The sequence below is a fragment of the Myotis myotis genome, unplaced genomic scaffold, assembly GCF_014108235.1.
Source record: "Myotis myotis isolate mMyoMyo1 unplaced genomic scaffold, mMyoMyo1.p scaffold_m19_p_2, whole genome shotgun sequence".
In the NCBI taxonomy this organism is placed as follows: Eukaryota; Metazoa; Chordata; class Mammalia; order Chiroptera; family Vespertilionidae; genus Myotis; species Myotis myotis.
In genome coordinates this window covers 50,251,293-50,268,864 of record NW_023416324.1, presented here as the reverse complement: position 1 = coordinate 50,268,864, position 17,572 = coordinate 50,251,293, and the positions used below count along the sequence as shown (strand labels likewise).

The window sequence follows — 17,572 nt, the reverse complement described above, 5'->3', positions numbered from 1 at the left end:
CCAGGTATTTTTTTTTTTTTATTTCCAAACCACCCATTCGCCTTATAACTAATGACTAATGGGTACTATTCATACAGTAAAACTTGTGACTGTTTCTAAAAACACAATATCTTTTGCTTTTTTCGTTACTTTTATTGTTGTTGATAGTAATAAAAATTCTTAGAAAGAATAAAAACTAATTTCCAGATAGACAAGGATGGGAAACACAACATTGTTTTTGTAGTGAAGAGGGAAGTTAATTAGAAGCAGTGGACAGAAGCAGTAGAAATAGCTGCTCTAATGCCTGGTGTCCAAAGAAGAAAAACCAACAAGAGTGTTTGGGAAGGTGGCCTGGGGGTAACAATCCAACAGTAAGCAATTTTATTGTTTAGTAGGGAAACAATAAAAATAACCAAGAAAAGGAAAAACAATGCTTCAAAAGATGCTCACAGATTTCAGTATATTTATGTTGCTTGTAGTCATTATTACAGATGGCATAATACAGTGGCTATGGAATAAAAAACATAACTGCAAATCCAGAGTTAAAGCAGCCTTCACCACTGGCTGATCCAGAAGCTCAGCATTGGCATCAAGGACCAAGGCTGGTTCCACCTTTTGTAGTCAATGGCATTTGCCTCATCCTATTTATGGCTTGTTCCCTTCAGTTGGTGGGATGGTTGCTGTTACAACTTCTTAGTTCACCTCTAGCGGGAGAGAGAAGAGGTGTTTTTCTATAGATCTCTACTAAAGATAAAGACACTTTTCCCCAGACGACTTAGGAAATTTTCTCTGGGATCACATTGCCTAGTATGGGGTCACTACATCAAATCTAATCGAAGCACATTCTGGTAGCTAGGGATGGGGTGAGCCCTGAAGCCCTTAGGTTCCAATGAAAATAAGTGTGCTAATGGGAAGTGGAGCTGGGAGAATGGGTGCTGGATAGGCAATGAATAGTAAACACTACAGTGACGACACCTATGCAATTTAATCGAGAGAATATAAATGTGGAAGAACTTCAAAAAGTATAAGGCACTAGATATGCATTGCCCAACATGGTAGCTGTGGAGAGCAGCTACAGCGTTTGGACAGGTTCAAGCCTCGGACTAATGAGAGGGCACAATCCTCTCATGGCAAAGTCATGCGCAGGTCCCAGCTTGGAGGGCAAAGCCCTCCCAGCACAATTATAGCCAAAGGCTATGATTGTAAGCTTTATCTTATGGTCCAAACCTGTGGTCCCGGGTGGCTGAGTGATGTAGGCTGTGGGAGGTGCAGCAAGTGCTGCCAAAACAAAGCTTGATAGAGTTCTCAGGTGCATGTAATCAAGTAGATTCGAAACTAGCAAGAACATTGTAAACATCTTGACCACGCCCTGGCTTTGCCTAGTGGAATCTGACTATAAAATAAAGACTCGGCTTGCAGGCTGTGGCACTGTCTCTCCATCCAAGAGCAGTGTCCCACCTGGGCCCAGCTATATTCTTTTGTCTGTTTTCTTTAATCCTTCAACGCCTCCCCCCACTCAGGTTCACCACTGACCGTGTTGGACACAGTTCAGGTAGCCACTAGTCACAGGTGGTTACTGGACACTTGAAATATGATTACTCCAAATTGAACTATAGTATAAGTATAAAATACACATTGGATTTTGAAGATTAAGTACACAAATAATGTAAAATAGCTCATGTTGAGATACGATTTCAGATATATTAGGTAAATTAAAATATATTATTCAAATCAATTTGACATGTTTCTTTTTACTTTTTTTTATAATGTGGTTACTGTAAAGCTTTAAAGTATATATGTGCCTCACATTTGTGGTTTGAATTACATTTCTCTTGGATAGAGCTGCACTAGACCAATGACTTTCCAATTGGAAAAACTTTTTCAAGAAATCTTTTTAGAGAAACAGACAAAAACAGAGCTGTTCTGATTCAACAGGGTTGGGAACTGGATATTTCCAAGTCTCAATAACATCTATTCACCAATTCCTGTAAAACTATTCTTGAAAATACTTAACATCAAATACCAGGTACAGGTTTTAAAATGAAATCACCAAAATCATTTTTTCTAAGATAATAATAGGAATACTTAAGAAAAAATCTTTAGTGTTGAAAGATTACATAATCCCCCTATTAACTTCTTCCAGTCCACTCCTGTCCCTTCCCCACCACGAGGCCCTCACCACCCCATTGTCTGTCCATGGGTTACGCATATGTCCATACAAGTTCATTGGTTGATCTCTTCCCACCCATCCTCCCCTGCCTTCCCTCTGATGTTCAACAGTCTATTCATGCTTCTGTGTCTCTGGGTCTATTTTTAATCATCAGTTTATTTGGTTCATTACATTCCACATATGAGATCACGTGATTCTTATCTTTCTGTGACTGGCTAATTTCGCTCAGCATAATACCTGGTACTCTCCAGGAATACTTTTATATTACTCATTTAAGGTCTTCTCTAGGAAGCTAAATAGTGGGTAAAACTGCTTTCAGTGGATTCACATGTTAAGAGGCTGCTAATGGTCCTGGCTGGTGTGGCTCAGTTGGTTGAGTGTCGTCCATGCACCAAAAGGTTGCCAGTTCGATTCCTGGTCAGGGCACATGCCCAGGTTGTGGGGCTCGATCCCCAGTAGGAGGCATGCAGGAGGCAGCTGATGGATGTTTCTCTCTATCCCTCTTATCTTCCTCTCTCTCTAAAATCAATAAAAATATTCTTTTTTTTAAAAAAAGAGGGTGCTAATAGATTCAAGTGTTGGGATCGGTGCATCATCTCATAGGAGCCTATAATCCTCATAGGAGTAAGGCATTGAGAGAATAGGTTTCTTCTTCATGTTTGCTTCCTTCAGATTCCTATGAAATACTCTGTGGTTGGATCAAATAGTAAGAATCTAAATAAATCAACAGATGAGACAAAATAACACTATGAAGGGGGAAACTTAGAAGATTAGTAGGTTATATGCTTCCATTTCTCTGCATAACATATAATGTGAATTTAATCTTCTTCAAACTTTCCTTAAACCTAGTACAAATTTTAAGTGCTAACCATAATTTAAGTGATTTTGTAAAGTCTAACTTCCTGAAAAAGAAAAGCAAGATCTTTTCAGATGAGCATTTTGAAAGCACAGTTTATCATTTGTGATGTAAATATCACATGGCACTTGATTTTCCCCTGCCTTCTATATAGTGCATGAAAGGAAAGTGTGACTGTGCAGATGCAGTACAAGGCTGCTACAAAAGCCTTAATGGATAACATGTGCTCCTACTAGACATAGCGAGTTACTGTTTGGTGGTATGTCATAGCCACAGTCTTCTTAATTGGAATTCATATACCTAGGAGGTGACAGTTCTTCCTTTTACTATACTTAACATCTGGAGGAGGAGGACGAAGAGGAGGAGGGGAAGAACAATTAATGGTTACACAGTACTTACTAAAAGTTAGGGACTCTTGAGTTTTTTACACATTACTATATGCCATCATGCCTATCAACACAGCAAACCAGTGAGCTGAGTGGGTTGTAGGAATCAGTTTTCAATACTACTTTCTGGTATGCACGAAAGGAGAGAGAGCCACCAGAAATGTTTGGTTACAGCTTTCTACCTTCACACAAGCAGTAAAAAGGCAGCCTCAATCCGTTAACACAGTTCCCTATAGAAAGGATAAGACATTGGAGACTAACTTCCTATCATGTCCCTGAAGTCACAGAATGTTCTCAAAGAAAAACTGATGCCTTTGTGTGACACTCAAGCCCCTCAAGTTATGGATCTGGCAACACACAATTACTCAGCCCCTGTTTGTAGTCAACAGAGCAAGAGTTAACTATAAATAAAGCTGATGAATTTTATGTGGAGGTGTTTTGTGTTGGGAAAAAGATATTTAATTAATATAATGTTAAGAAGTTCCTATGCTAATACTGCCTAGAAGCCTAACATTGGCAGGGGATTTTGCGAGTATATTAAATGGTTATTGATCTATTATCTGTTAGACTGGGAGGTTTTAGAAAAATATTTATGGTAATATAGGTAGAAGATATAGTCTCATATTTGTGGGTAAGAATTCTATAAGCAAGGAGCTCTCAAATCATATGTAACACATAGCAATAGAAGGACTTTTGACTTAATATGTATTATAAATTTGATAGTAATATCCTTATTAAAGACTGTGTTGATATGCATGTTTTCTTTTGTATTTGTCTGAGGCTATACCGGTATTTTTGAAAAATATTAAATAAATATGCAACAGGAATTCTTCCTTTCTTATAGATTCAATATGTTTTTCCAGATTCAATTTGCTTCTGTTGCTTCTACAGCCCAATTTACCAGCTTCAGGATTACTGCCCTACCTATGGACATTCTTTTTAAAATTATGAGTGAAAGAAGATGTGTGAATAGTACCTAAACTGAAACTGTCATTCTGGCTAATTGTAATGACAGAAGGAAATAAAAAGGCCAGAGTCTTGAATAGGGATGAATACTGGTCAATTTGTCTATTAGGTAATTAGGATCTGTTACCCCTAAATGGATGGGATGCATTGCATTCTTGCTATCATTCATTTATTTGTTAATTCAAATATATGTAATAATCTACAATGTATTCATATTCTGGTCTAGGGCTTTCGTGTGTTATATCTACAATGATAGAAATGATCACTACTCATAACAATTTTCATCTGTTGGGAAAGACTAATTAAAAATCCTATATAATAAAAGGCTAATATGCAAATTGTCCCCTCGAGCAGGAGTTCGACCAGGAGTTCAACCGAGAGTTTGACCAGGTGGGCAGGGCCAGCTGGTCAACCACCCGCAGCCCCTCCCCTTGGCCAGCGGGCTGGCTGGACCCCACCTGTGCACGAATTCGTGCACTGGGCCTCTAGTAGGTAATAATTGAAATATTTAAGGGTGATAAAGTCAAGGATTTGGGGAGTTTGTGCTAATACTTATCTACTAGGCTTTTGGGAAGGGAAATACTAGATAAATTAATGTTTTAAATCTACACAAAAAAAGTAAGTTACATTAGTCAAGTAAAGAAGAGGGGAGTGATAATTATAAGACCAAGGGATCCACATTTATAAAAGTCCAGAGGCAAAAAGAACTTCCACTTTTAAAGAACTCACAGAAGTTCAAGGTGATAAAAATGCAAGAATAAGGAACAGTGAGAACTTAGGCTAGAGAGCTCAACTGGGGCCAAGTGGTAATGAGTCTTGACTGTCCATTTAAAGCGTTGACTGTACTCAGGGAAATGAGAAGTTATTGAATAATTTTTCAAGTGAACACAACAAATTTTTATTTTAAGAGCATTCTTTGTAAACAGCATAGAGGCGTCCAGAGTGGAGTCTAAGAAATCATGTAATAGACAATTGTGGTAGTTCAGACACAGGACGCTGGTGGTCTGGGTTTAGAGTCCATGGAAGTGAAGATAAGGGAAGTGATAGATTAATAAAATATTAGGAAGTCAATTGGAAACTTTGTGATTAATTGACTGTGAGGAATATGACTAATGATGTGAAAAGGGGAGAGAGACAGAGGGAGAGAAACACAAAGAAAAATGAATCAAGGATAAATCTTAGATCTTGTTTTAGGGACTTGGTGCAGAAATAGGGAAGATTAGAGAGAAGCATCTTTGAGGAAGGAGATAATGATTTTAGTTTTGGATCTGATAATTGTGATGTGAGATATCTAGAAAGAGTTGTGCTATAGGCAGCTAAATTGATTAGTTTGAGCTCAGAGCAGAGGGATAGCCTATATCATATAGATAGGTTTTGAAGTCATTGGAGTGGAAGAGGTCACCCAATGAGTTTATGCACAGCAAGAAGAGTTAGCTATCTAAAGTAGGACCCAAAAATATTAACATTTTCACGATGAATAGATGCATAGAGAAACAGGAGACCCTAAAAGAGACTGCAGAGGAGTACCCAGGAGAAGCAGCAGGAAAATTAGTAATAAAACCAGAACAAATGGCAACCTGAATATTAAGGAATTGAATATTAGGGAAGAGAATATTTCCTGAAAGGGATAGTCAACTAGATCTGATGTTCCAAAAATCAAGTTAAGTAGGTGTCCAGTGGATTTTAAAACCAGTTGGTAGCTTTGGGAACAGCCCAAAGCTGTTCAGACTTTAAGCTGAATTCTGAGGCTTTATGGGCATAGAGGCCAAGCCATGGGAGGTTTAGGAATAAATTTGAAGGTAAGGAGGGTAGACAACTCTTATGAGAGGTCAACAGTAACTTGTGGAGCAGTATATGTAGGAGCTAAGAAATCTGAAGAACGTTTTATTTTCTCAGGGTAGGATAAATTTAGATATGCTAAAATGAGCATTTGAAAAAGCCAAAAGTTAAAGGTAAAAGAAGGAGCTAAATGAGAAAATAATGCCTCTGAATTTCATGCTGGATGGGATCTAGGGCACAGAAAGAGAGTTAGTCTGAGATAGGAGCCAGAACACCTCTGCTATTGAACAAGAGAAAAGGGGGAATGGACAGCTGCAGGTTCTGAACTTGGTGGTAAGCAAGAAGCCATCTAAACAAGCTGTTTCCTCTGTAAGGTGAATTAGGACAGTGGAGAATGTGTGAAAACTGGTTCATATTTTCGCCGTAAGAATTTTTGCCACACAACTAATTGGCTATAAGGCAATTTTGCCATCAACGATAAAATAACTTGACAGTGTGGTTTTCATTGGGCAGACGTGATATATTTAAGCTACTTATTAATATGGTTTCATTTCTCCATTGACAAAATTCTCGAAGTACTCCCATTTTTATATTATATAAATCTTAGCTCTCATAATGGTCTACACAGTGACAAGTAAATGTGGTAGTCTTAAGATAGTGAATGATAATGACTATGTTTACTGTCAGATTGCAAAGCTATGTGTAAAGCCAGATTGCATACAGTACTAGAAAATGTTAACATACCAGTTTGCAAATTCTTCAGTGAGCCCAGTCATCCCTCCCACCATCGAAACCAATAGTTTACCAAGCTATGGCAAGTATGCAAGAGGTAGCTATTAATTTACAACAGTCTTGAAGAGCATTAGTGATCAATTCCTTAGGTGCAAATTGATGCTTCTCTTAAAGAAGGAAGAAATTGTAGCAAAAGAGAAAAAAGTGTGATGCCAAAGAGGAAGAGGAATCAACAAGCAAAAAAAAGAATGTGTAATACTCTAAAGGAAAGATTTTGAAGACAATGTATTTTCATGTTTCTCCTTAGCCTTTTAAATTTTGTTAATTTTTCATGTTTCATTATGTCCTTTTTAATATCCCTTTTTTATTTATTTTTATTTTTTTCTGGTAAAATTGTCTTACGGCCAATTAGTTGTGCAGTGCTTGCAGTAAAGATATTTATGGTAAAAATGCTTATGGCAAAAATACAACTGTATGAAATAGCTGCTGTGGTAAATGAAAGAGATATATCATACTAGGGAATGAGACCAGTTAGGGACCTTGAATTCAAAGAGATCCCACCCTAGCCGGTTTGGCTCAGTGGATAGAGCATGGTCCTGTGGACTGAAGGCCTAAGAGTTTGATTCCAGTCAAGGGCATGTACCGGTTCCAGTCGATGTGTTTCTCTCACATCAATATTTCACTCTGCATGTCTCTCCCCTTCCCTTTCACTCTCTCTAACAAAATCAATGGAAAAACATCCTCGGGTAAGAAGTAACAACAGTAACAAACAAAAAACAAAAGCGATCCCAATCTGCCACATGCAGCCAGTTGTATGCCAAGTACAAGAGGTGTCTATTTGTTTCCCTTTATAAGGTGAAGTCCTTCCTTGGCATAGATCCAAAAGAGAATGTCATTTTGACATAAGACCAAGTTAAATGAGAATTATCATATCAGCTAGGACTACAGTCATTAGCCTGCATTGTATGTGGCTGTGGCACAGGATGGAGTTCTTCTGCATGTCATGGCTGTACTGTCCGTGAACCATAATTTACTGCTAAACACCACAGTCCCTTTAATAAGCCATAACTAATTTGTTAAGATAACTGTTTTGATCACTTATAGTATCCGATTATTTATCTCTTAGCTGTTAAGTTATGCACACATCAACTACCTAAGAATTCGAGCTAAAATGACCACATGATGGTTTTTAGAATGAAGTGTGAAACTAACATTTTACCAATAAATTACTTTATATCGAAGCTTCCAACTACTCTAAATTTAGGGCATCCTTTCTCAGTGTGGAAATAGCATGTTTATTGGGGAATTTGGGAAACAAAGAAAAATATAGAGAAGAAAATAGAGATCATCCTAATTCCCACCCAGAGATCATTGCTTCTAGTGTTTTCTGTACATACACACAGAGTTGTTCTTTAAAAATATATTTTATTGATTTTTTACAGAGAGGAAGGGAGAGGGGTAGAAAGTTAGAAACATCGGTGAGAGAAACATCGATCAGGTGCCTCCTGCACACTCCCTACTGGGGATGTGCCCGCAACCAAGGTACATGCCCTTGACCGGAATCGAACCTGGGACTCTTCATTCCACAGGCCGACGCTCTATCCACTGAGCCAAACCGGTTAGGGCAGAGTTGTTCTTTAGCTAATTGGATTATAACATGCCATACATACTTATTTTAACATCCTAAACATTTCTTCATGCTATTAAATATTCTTCAGAAACATGATTTTAAATAGCATCATTAGAATACATTTAGAGTATGTACATCACATATATGTAATGCAGCTCGATGGGTATTCCATCATTTAAACAGTCTCTATTGTAGGCTATTTAAGTTTTTCTATTTCTCTTTTATACTGAGGCTTATAGTCCTGAACACCTTACTTAGGTCACACCTCTGATTTCTTCTTTAATCATTTTGCTGTGCTTAATTGTCACTAACACTATGGTTCACTGTTGCATTTTGGGCTTAAATGAAACTATATTTTGGCAGAAAAAAAAACAACCCTTTTTAAACTATAGATATTTTCAAAGATTAATGTTCGCTGAACCTTGCAGAGACACATTCTGTAGACTTTCTCTTGATACTTGAGATATAAAAGTTTGAAATATAGTAAAGATACCTCTTGTGAAATGTGTATCACAAAGCCGATCCTTTATTTATAATCCAAGGAATGAATACTTCAATAGAGTAGATTTTTCCTTTTCCCTTTCAGCCAGACTTTGAATACTTATTAGCTACTAACAGTTTTTTTTGCCCATTCTAATAGAAAGATGAATATTTATCTAAATATAACATATGTACCGAATCACACAGAATTTACAATTCATATAATTGAAAGGAGAGAGTAATTCTTCCTTACGAAATGCTGTGATGGCAGGGGTTTTTTTCTTGAAGGACCCTATTAGATGTAAGGAAATCAGGCATAGATGAGACTTTCATTTCCCTGCACTATTTCCCCTGAGCATCCACTGTTGTTTCTGAATGTCACAGCATTCTGTCAGGGAAGCATAGGCAATAGGGCGATGGCCTGGGGCTTGGGAAGAGGTGTTCTATGTAAATGGCAGGCGTTAATTATTCTTATCTCATTTCACTTCTACAACTGCACTGCTGGATGGAGGAGATATCGGTAAGCATTATTAATCATGTTTTGGAGAAGGGAGAAATTAAGATTCAAAGTTAGGTAACTGGTCCCCAGACTAGAAGCAGAGCCCAGTCAGATGTGTGGCAGGTCTTTAACTCTTGGTCAGTGTGTTTGCCTTTCTGTTACTTCTAAAATAATCTCCCCTGAAGCTTGATGACTCCAGCATCTCGTCCCTTCCGTGGTCCACTTCTTAACTTTGCAATTTTCCTCTCTCCTCTATTTACCAAAGCACACCCTTGGCATTGTCCTGAAGAGGAAGTTTGTCTTTTGTTCCACACCTTTTACCTTCGGTGTCTTTTCTTTTTCAAATTCAGTCCTTATTCCATTTCCATCTTTGCCCCAAAATTCATCAGACAGAACTGAACCACAGAAGGATATGTAAGAGGCCATCCGGTCCAAGGGCTGTTTACTAGTGAGCTTATTAAAGCAGAACAAATGATCTGCCTAAAGCCATAAATGGTGGCAGAGCCATTAGGAGGATTTACTTCTTCTAATTCTTAGTTCATTGTTGTTTTGAAAAATTTTATCAAATTACATACTAATAAAGATGATATTACACAACTTCTAGTAATTTTTAAAATGTCAATGAACTCTTCATTTCCGAAGGTCTGGGACTAGATAGTGCAGGAGCAGCGTCTGAAGCAGTAGTCCTGATGCCGAGACAATTCGGCAACTGGGAAGCAGAGTGGTGACCAGACTGGAAAGACAACAGCTATTCTTTGAATCTACAATGAAACTGAGTCCCAGGACAATCCTTCAAATTATGTAATTAAGTACTTTAAAGGGCCCAGACTGGTTCCAGTGCATTCTAATATAAAGCACACTTGTCAAACTAGAGGGGGAATTTCCAGTAAAGCAGGTTATTTTCCCAGGCCTAACCACAGGACGTTATGGAAAACAAAACACATGGATCAAAATTGGCTGGGGAGCAAAGTTCTCTTATCCACTTACATTAGATATAACCGGGGAATGCATAAATGCCACATAATGGAGCCCAAGGGCAAGTGACCAATTTTATTTTCCTCCCCCGCCATTAATTTTTCTGGGTTCACCCATTTATCATCTTCAATGGGTATTTATGGCCTAGAAGCCAAGGTACTTTTGAACCAAGAAGCGAAGTACTGAAGATTTTTGAATGTGTAGGTACAAACCCTGCTGCAGGAAATAAAATCCAAATGCAGAATACGAAAAGCAGTCTCCCTTGGTGTGTGCTTTGCACATTTGAAAAGATCCTTATCACTGGCAAAGGGGTGAATCATTATTTTTCATTGAGGATGGAGCAAGGTAATTGCCCTTGACACTAGCCAGGGGTAGCGAATTTAGCAGTCACTGATGGAGTTGTGTTCCTGGTTATCACAGGTACAAAAAGAGCTCTCTCTTCCTGCTGATAACCAGGGGAGAGGCTCGAGGTCTGGGAGCGTCACGTGGACCCTGGGGAAGATGCTGGTGGAAGAGTGGGCCCCTCTGATCAGCCGGAATTGGCCCCAAGGCTCCTATGACAGCTAGTTCATCATACGAGGCTGATTGGAAGGAGCAGTCGTACAGCGTGTACATGTGTTCGCTAAAATAAAAACTAGCCTCTGTGCTGTCCCAGCATCCTGTTTTCTGTTTGTTCTTCCTTTATAAGAAGTAGAACTGGACTTAATAGGAATAATTAATTCTGCCAGAAATGTGCATATTCACACCAGTTTTTCTCCCAAAGTCTGGGCCATCTAAAAGATATTTGCAAAAATCATAATGACTGGTTAGCTCCCTGAACATAGGGACCTCAACATCTAGTCTAGTTAGATGGATGCTAACTTGCATTTATGTTCAGAATTAGATGAGGAAATTGGGGTCCTACTTCCATCCTTGCTGCCATTTGGAAATGGCACTTTCATACTCACTGCCTCTAATCCAAATTATCTTCCTATTGCACATCTCATTATTCCTGGGGAAAGCTCGAGTGTCTTTCTTCACGTGCCAGCTCTTGCTCACAGAGCTTGGCTTTATAATGCCATAATCACTGCATTGTCAATAGGAAATCACTGGAAATTACAGTCGACTAACCCATGTAAGGCATATGAAACCTGTAATGAAAATTATTTAGTATTACTAGCCTCATAAAAATTAATTTTATAATAATTAAGGAGAACTGTATAAAGTGACTTCAATCTCATTTTAATAAGTGATTTTGGTAAATTTTCCTGATTATAAAAACTTGGAGAAATTCAATACTTTATTATATAAGGGAAAATGGAAATGTAATTTAAATAAGTTTTTAAATCTTTCTAGACCAGGCTCAGAACACTTTCAGGAAGATGGTTAATGGTGAAATGTATTTAATTATTAGGCAAGATGAAGGGCTGAAAGAGCTAGATGAAACCTTTCCAATTGTTTATAAAAAGAAGAAAAAATACTTGCTAGTTCTCTCCCAAATGATTTGAGAGAGAGAGCTAGAAATTGCTTTTCAAATCAATATATTTATTGTTTTGAGAGAGAGAGGGAAGGGAGAGGGAGAGGGAGAGAAACATCAATGATTGAGAACCATCTACTGGTTGCCTTCTGTATGCCCCCGGTTGGGGATTAAGCCTGCAACCTCGGGCATGTGCCCTGACTGGGAATCAATCCGTGACCTCAGTGCATGGGATGACACCCAACCAACTGAGCCACACTGGCAGGGCACTAGCCACATATTTTTTTATATAAAGACAACTGAATTGAAAATACAGTTTTATACCTTTTAGTCAAATACACTGAAACCTAACTGATGTCACTAGAATAACAAGAATTCACTTTTACATGTTGCAAATTTAGAAATTGAGATAATTTAGACAGGGGTGAGGATGAAGCTTACTTTTACTTTATTTAGGTTAAAGTTTCCTAAGAAAGTGAACAAGCTTGCTAGGATGTGTTATCTATGAGAGGGAATAAGTCATTTTCAAGCTCATTCCTCCCCATCCCTCTCAACAGTTGCTGAGCGCTCACTCTGTGGGTGTATTAGTTTCCTGCGGCAGCTTTTTAGCAAATTACTACAAACTCGGTGGCTTAAAACAACACAACACAAATTTCTCTTACAATTTTGTTGGTTAGAAGCCAGACATCGTCTCATTGGGCTAATATCAAAGTGTCCATAGGGCTGCATTTTTTTCCTGGAAGCTCTGAAAGAGAATCTGAGACTGACTTTTTTGCTTTTTTCCATTTCTAGAGGCCATCCATCTACATTCCTTAACTCAAGGCTTCTTTCCTTCATCTTCAAAACCAGCAACATTATATCTCTCTGACCATTCTTTTGTAGTCATGTCTTCCTCTGACCACAGCTGGAAAAGGTTCTCAGATATTGAGGACCCATGTGATGCTACATTGAACCCACCCGATAATCCAGGACAATCTCCCCACCTCAAGGCCCTTAATGCTAATCACATCTACTATGTCCTTTTTAAAATTTTATTTTTTTTGCCGAAACCGGTTTGGCTCAGTGGATAGAGCGTCGGCCTGCAGACTGAAGGGTCCTAGGTTCGATTCCGGTCAGGGGCATGTACCTGGGTTGCGGGCACATCCCCAGTAGGAGATGTGCAGGAGGCGGCTGATCGATGTTTCTAACTCTCTATCTCTCTCCCTTCCTCTCTGTAAAATATCAATAAAATATATTTTAAAAAAAAAAATTTATTTTTATTTTTAGAGAGAGAGGAAGGGAGGGAGAGAGAGAGAGAAACATTGATCAGTTGTTCCTCTTATCTATGCATTCATTGTACATGTCCTGACCAGAATCAACCCACAACCTTGGCATATTGGGACGATGCTCCAACCAACTGAGCTGCCCGGCCAGGGCTGCTATGTCCTGTTTTGCCATGTGTGATAATATATTCACAGGTTCCCGGGATGAGACCTGGATATCTTTGGGTCATCTGCATACCACAGTGGGAGGTAGTGTTCATTTCACAGGACTATGAACCAGCATTAGAAGATACCATGCAGATATATTAATTTAAAACACATTTGGTGTATAATACATGAGTATGATAAATTCATATTTATTAATGAAGGGAATAATGTTTATGTACATAATACTACCTTATAATCTGTTCTCTTCACTTAAGTCTTATATGCACTATTATGTGAACTAAACATGCTATTCTACTCCTTACGCAAGGGAGAAGGACAAACAAAGAACAGGACACTTGGACAGCCAGAGCCTCCCTTCCGGTGCATGGATATGCTGCACAGTTGCGCCTTCTGATCAGCCTCATAACGAACTGGTCAAGGGATCTTTGAGATCCATACGGAAGGAAGGAAATATTTGTCTTTTATCAAGCTGCACGCCTGATGTTAGAGATTCATGTGTGCACAGTTTCTTATGGTGTAGATAATGCTTCACTGAACAGCCTATTTGTGCAGCTGTTTTATTGCTTTTATTGAATAAATCCCTTGGAAAAAATCATTTGAAAGAAATTATGGACTCAGAAGATATGTTGTCTAATTACTGGTTGCCTACCCTTTCCCCTTTTCTTATTTATAGGACCATAATTTTGTTTAGGTATTAAGTTTGGTCAAAGACCACAGGTTAAGCCCCAGGGAATAAATTCGTCTGATAAGCCAAACCTGGCTTTTTCTATCTCCTTTGCCAATAATTGATTTAAGAATTACCTGTGATTCAACCTAGTCCAATAAGACCAAGTTGAAGTTTGTATAGCTGATTGATCAGAGCTGGGATTTAGGCTGCTGCATCTGTGATGTGCCAACCCACCATCTGGGTGTCTGTTATTACTAAATCCACATGCGTGGAGGAGCTGAACTAGGATGAGATTGGAATAAGAGCGAAAAAAGGCAGTGGAGAGGGTGAAGCAAAGGAGGATTCAAAGAGGTCGCTGACATGTGGGGCCAGGGCGACTGTGTAAGAATGAGGGTTTGTGGTTCGGGTGTTTCAGATGCTCAGTGATATTGACTTCAATTTGGGACGGGTGACCTGAGGACAGAACATCCCAGGAAGTGTGGGCCTCCAGAGGCCAGTGGTTTCAATAGAAATGTGCTGTGAGCAACATATATAGGCCCCGTATATCATTTTAAATTTTCTAGTAGCTATATAATAGAATATAATAAAAAAGTAAAAAACAAAACAAAACAAACAAACAAAACCGTGAACTTAATTTTAATACTATATTTTATTTAACACAATATACAAAAATATTATCATTTTATTATATAATCATTACATATTCCAACATCTCAATTTGTTCTGGTCACATTGCAAGCACTTTAAATAGCCGGGCACCTAGAAAGATGAATTTAGAAACGAGTTGTAATGTCAGCTCCTTCCTTTGCTTGTGAACGTGAACCTGTGTTTGGGCTGCTCTTGCCCAGTATGTTCCCAGGAGCAGGACAGCTGGGAGGCAGCAGATGAAATAGTGCCCCGTTGGTTTCCAAGGTGATGGCTCCAGCTCACACTCTCACTAGTAACGTGTAAAAGGGTCCTTGCTGTTCCACATTCTCAATGACATTTGGAAAAGTCACATTTCTTCATTTTTGTCAAACTGTTGTTAGGATTCAGAAAATATTATTATTATTATTATTATTATTATTATTATTATTATTATTTCCTTCTTTCTTGCTTTTCTTTTTCTTCAGTGATTTTTTTAGTCATAACTACTGGAGTTTAAGATTAAATATGTTTTGATTATGTAGAAGTGTTGGCTATCATCTGGGTATCAGCATGCTGTGTTTTCTGCAACAAGACAGATAACTTTAGCTAATTTTGAGATGTGTTCTTTTGAATCTTCTCAAATCCCAAGGATCAAGAGCCTGAGAACATACACTTTTTAAAAAGCTGCATCCTGTCAAATAGCCAAAAATGTGGGAACATCCACAGGAATATCTTGTATGATTCAGGGCTGTGTTCTGTGAGCACAAATACTGCTTGAATTCATTTCACTGCAACCACCAATGTACTGTAAACTGACTATGTGCAAAGTGCTATTTAAAGGAAACGCAGATGACCTTATTAATCTTTGGAATAATTATTTGTCCCTCTTTCTTAGATAATGATGTTGAAAATGATCTTCAATCAGACATCAGTTGAACACTGCAAGACGCACCCAGAAAAGCAGAAGGAATGCAACTTCTTCTTAATAGCTGTGCGCCTGGCTTCACTGAACCAGATCTTGGATCCCTGGGTCTATCTGCTGCTAAGAAAGATCCTTCTTCGGAAGTTTTGCCAGGTAGCAAATGCTGTCTCCAGCTGCTCTAATGATGGACAGAAAGGGCAACCTATCTCATTATCCAATGAAGTAATACAGACAGGAGCATGAATGAGAACACTTAGTCAACATGCATGTTCACAGCTTTCGGCAACAAATAGCCTTAAAACTTACTGTGAATTTAGGCATCTCTGGCATGCCACTGTTTATGCATTGAAGTAGAATTTTTGATATAAGGACAAATGGTCTCAGCATAGATAATCCCCTGTGTGCCAGAAGTATTGAAACACAAACAAGGGAAATATATGAATAACAATCTAATGTTTTTGGGCCTCTGCCATTTGTAGCTGAATATGTGATTCTTTATAAGTCATCTTAGTCTGTGGTGGGGGTGGGGTGGGGAAAGTTAATATTCACGTATACTGAGCACATGGGGGATTTAATGCGTAGATCATCAAAGATAAGGCAACCATTTGTTTTTGTTCAAAGTCCTTGATCTTCTGTGTTCTCTTTTACTCTCTCTCTTTTTCTGTGTCACTCTTTTGCCCCCTTACTTAAAAAAAAGAAGTTGAATTAAGATTTTAAAATGTATCCATAAGCCCTGGCTGTTTTTGCTCAGTGGTTGGAGCATCCACCCTTGGACCAAGGGGTCGAGGGTTTGATTCTCGTCAAGGGTACTACCTGAGTTGCAGGATCCCCACCCCAGGGCAGGAGACAAACCCAACCATGGGTCTCTCACACATTGATCTCTCTTTCTCTCTCTCTCTCTCTCTCTCTCTCTCTCTCTCTCTCTCTCTCTCTCCCCCTCTCTCTCCTTCCCTCTCTTCCACTCTGTCTAAAAATCAATGGGGAAAAAATATATCCTCGAGTGAGGATTAACAAAAAAAATGTATCACAATATTCATTGGTACTGCTGTTATTTAGGTATTGTTTAATATGTAAATTAGCTGCTAACATTACAAAGTTTAAGTTTTAGTTGGGTTGGAATTAGTTTTACTTATTATCTGAATAAGAGCCAATTTTACTTATTTTAAATATGGGAGGACTTGTGACTATTCATTTTGCTAAATGTTCCTTTTTTTGCATACATTGTTAATTCCTACAAGCCTGGAGAAGATTCACGGAACTGATCTTGAGAGTCAGTGAAGTGACTTTTCAGAATGCTATTTAAGGACTGGTTTGAGTGCTAAATTTAGGTACTCTGGTTCATTATCTTCTCTGATTAGTTTCACTAAAAGTATTCTCCAGTCTTTTGGATATTTAAACACTAACTCAGATTCTAAAACCAATAAAATGTTGAGGGTTCCATAAAGAATTTTCATAGTTTGACCTATTTATTGGACAAGAAAACAATAATATTGACTCCCTCACAGCAATTTCTCTGCCCTCTCCTCAGAGTAGCATATCTAAATATTTATTATGAAATGTTTTTCTTACCGTCTACATCTATACTAACCTTAATAGCTAAGCTTTATATCTTTTCGGCATAAGTAGATTACTACATTAAGTTTTGAGAATTGCACTTTAAAAAAATTTCCCAACAAACACAACAGTGTTTTAAGTTAGGCCTACACAAAATGTGCTTTGTATTCTTTGGAGCATTCATTTTGTAAACAAATTAACATTTTCTTGTGAAGATTTTAATTTTCAGGTTACATTATTGCTTTCATGGTTAAAAAACAAACACCTTACGATTTATTTATATTTCTTCCTAGTAACTACATTTTCCTTTGAGTTTAGTAGGCAATTGGAGAAGAATTAACTTTAACAGGTACTGTGTTTCTATTCGATTACTCTGTTCACCAGCCCAGTTCAATGAGGAATCATCAGTTTAAATGCCCATGCCACACTGAGTGAAAAGACAAGATCTGCTGGGGGTGCTTATG

The 17,572-nt window shown here is 38.2% G+C and overlaps 1 protein-coding gene across 4 annotated transcripts in view; it reads left to right on the top strand.

Annotated features, from left to right (window-relative positions):
* The window catches only part of PTGER3 (prostaglandin E receptor 3), a 109,063-nt gene that overhangs the window by 15,422 nt on the left and 76,069 nt on the right, over nt 1-17,572 (top strand). For 3 of the 4 annotated variants that reach the window (XM_036347329.1, XM_036347331.1, XM_036347330.1), the window contains exon 2: nt 15,528-15,707. In XM_036347329.1, coding sequence (XP_036203222.1) covers nt 15,528-15,707 — 180 coding nt within the window. Of the gene's footprint in view, nt 1-13,645; nt 13,934-15,527; nt 15,708-17,572 lie in introns of those variants that run through there. The other variant, XM_036347332.1, reaches the window with a different exon arrangement.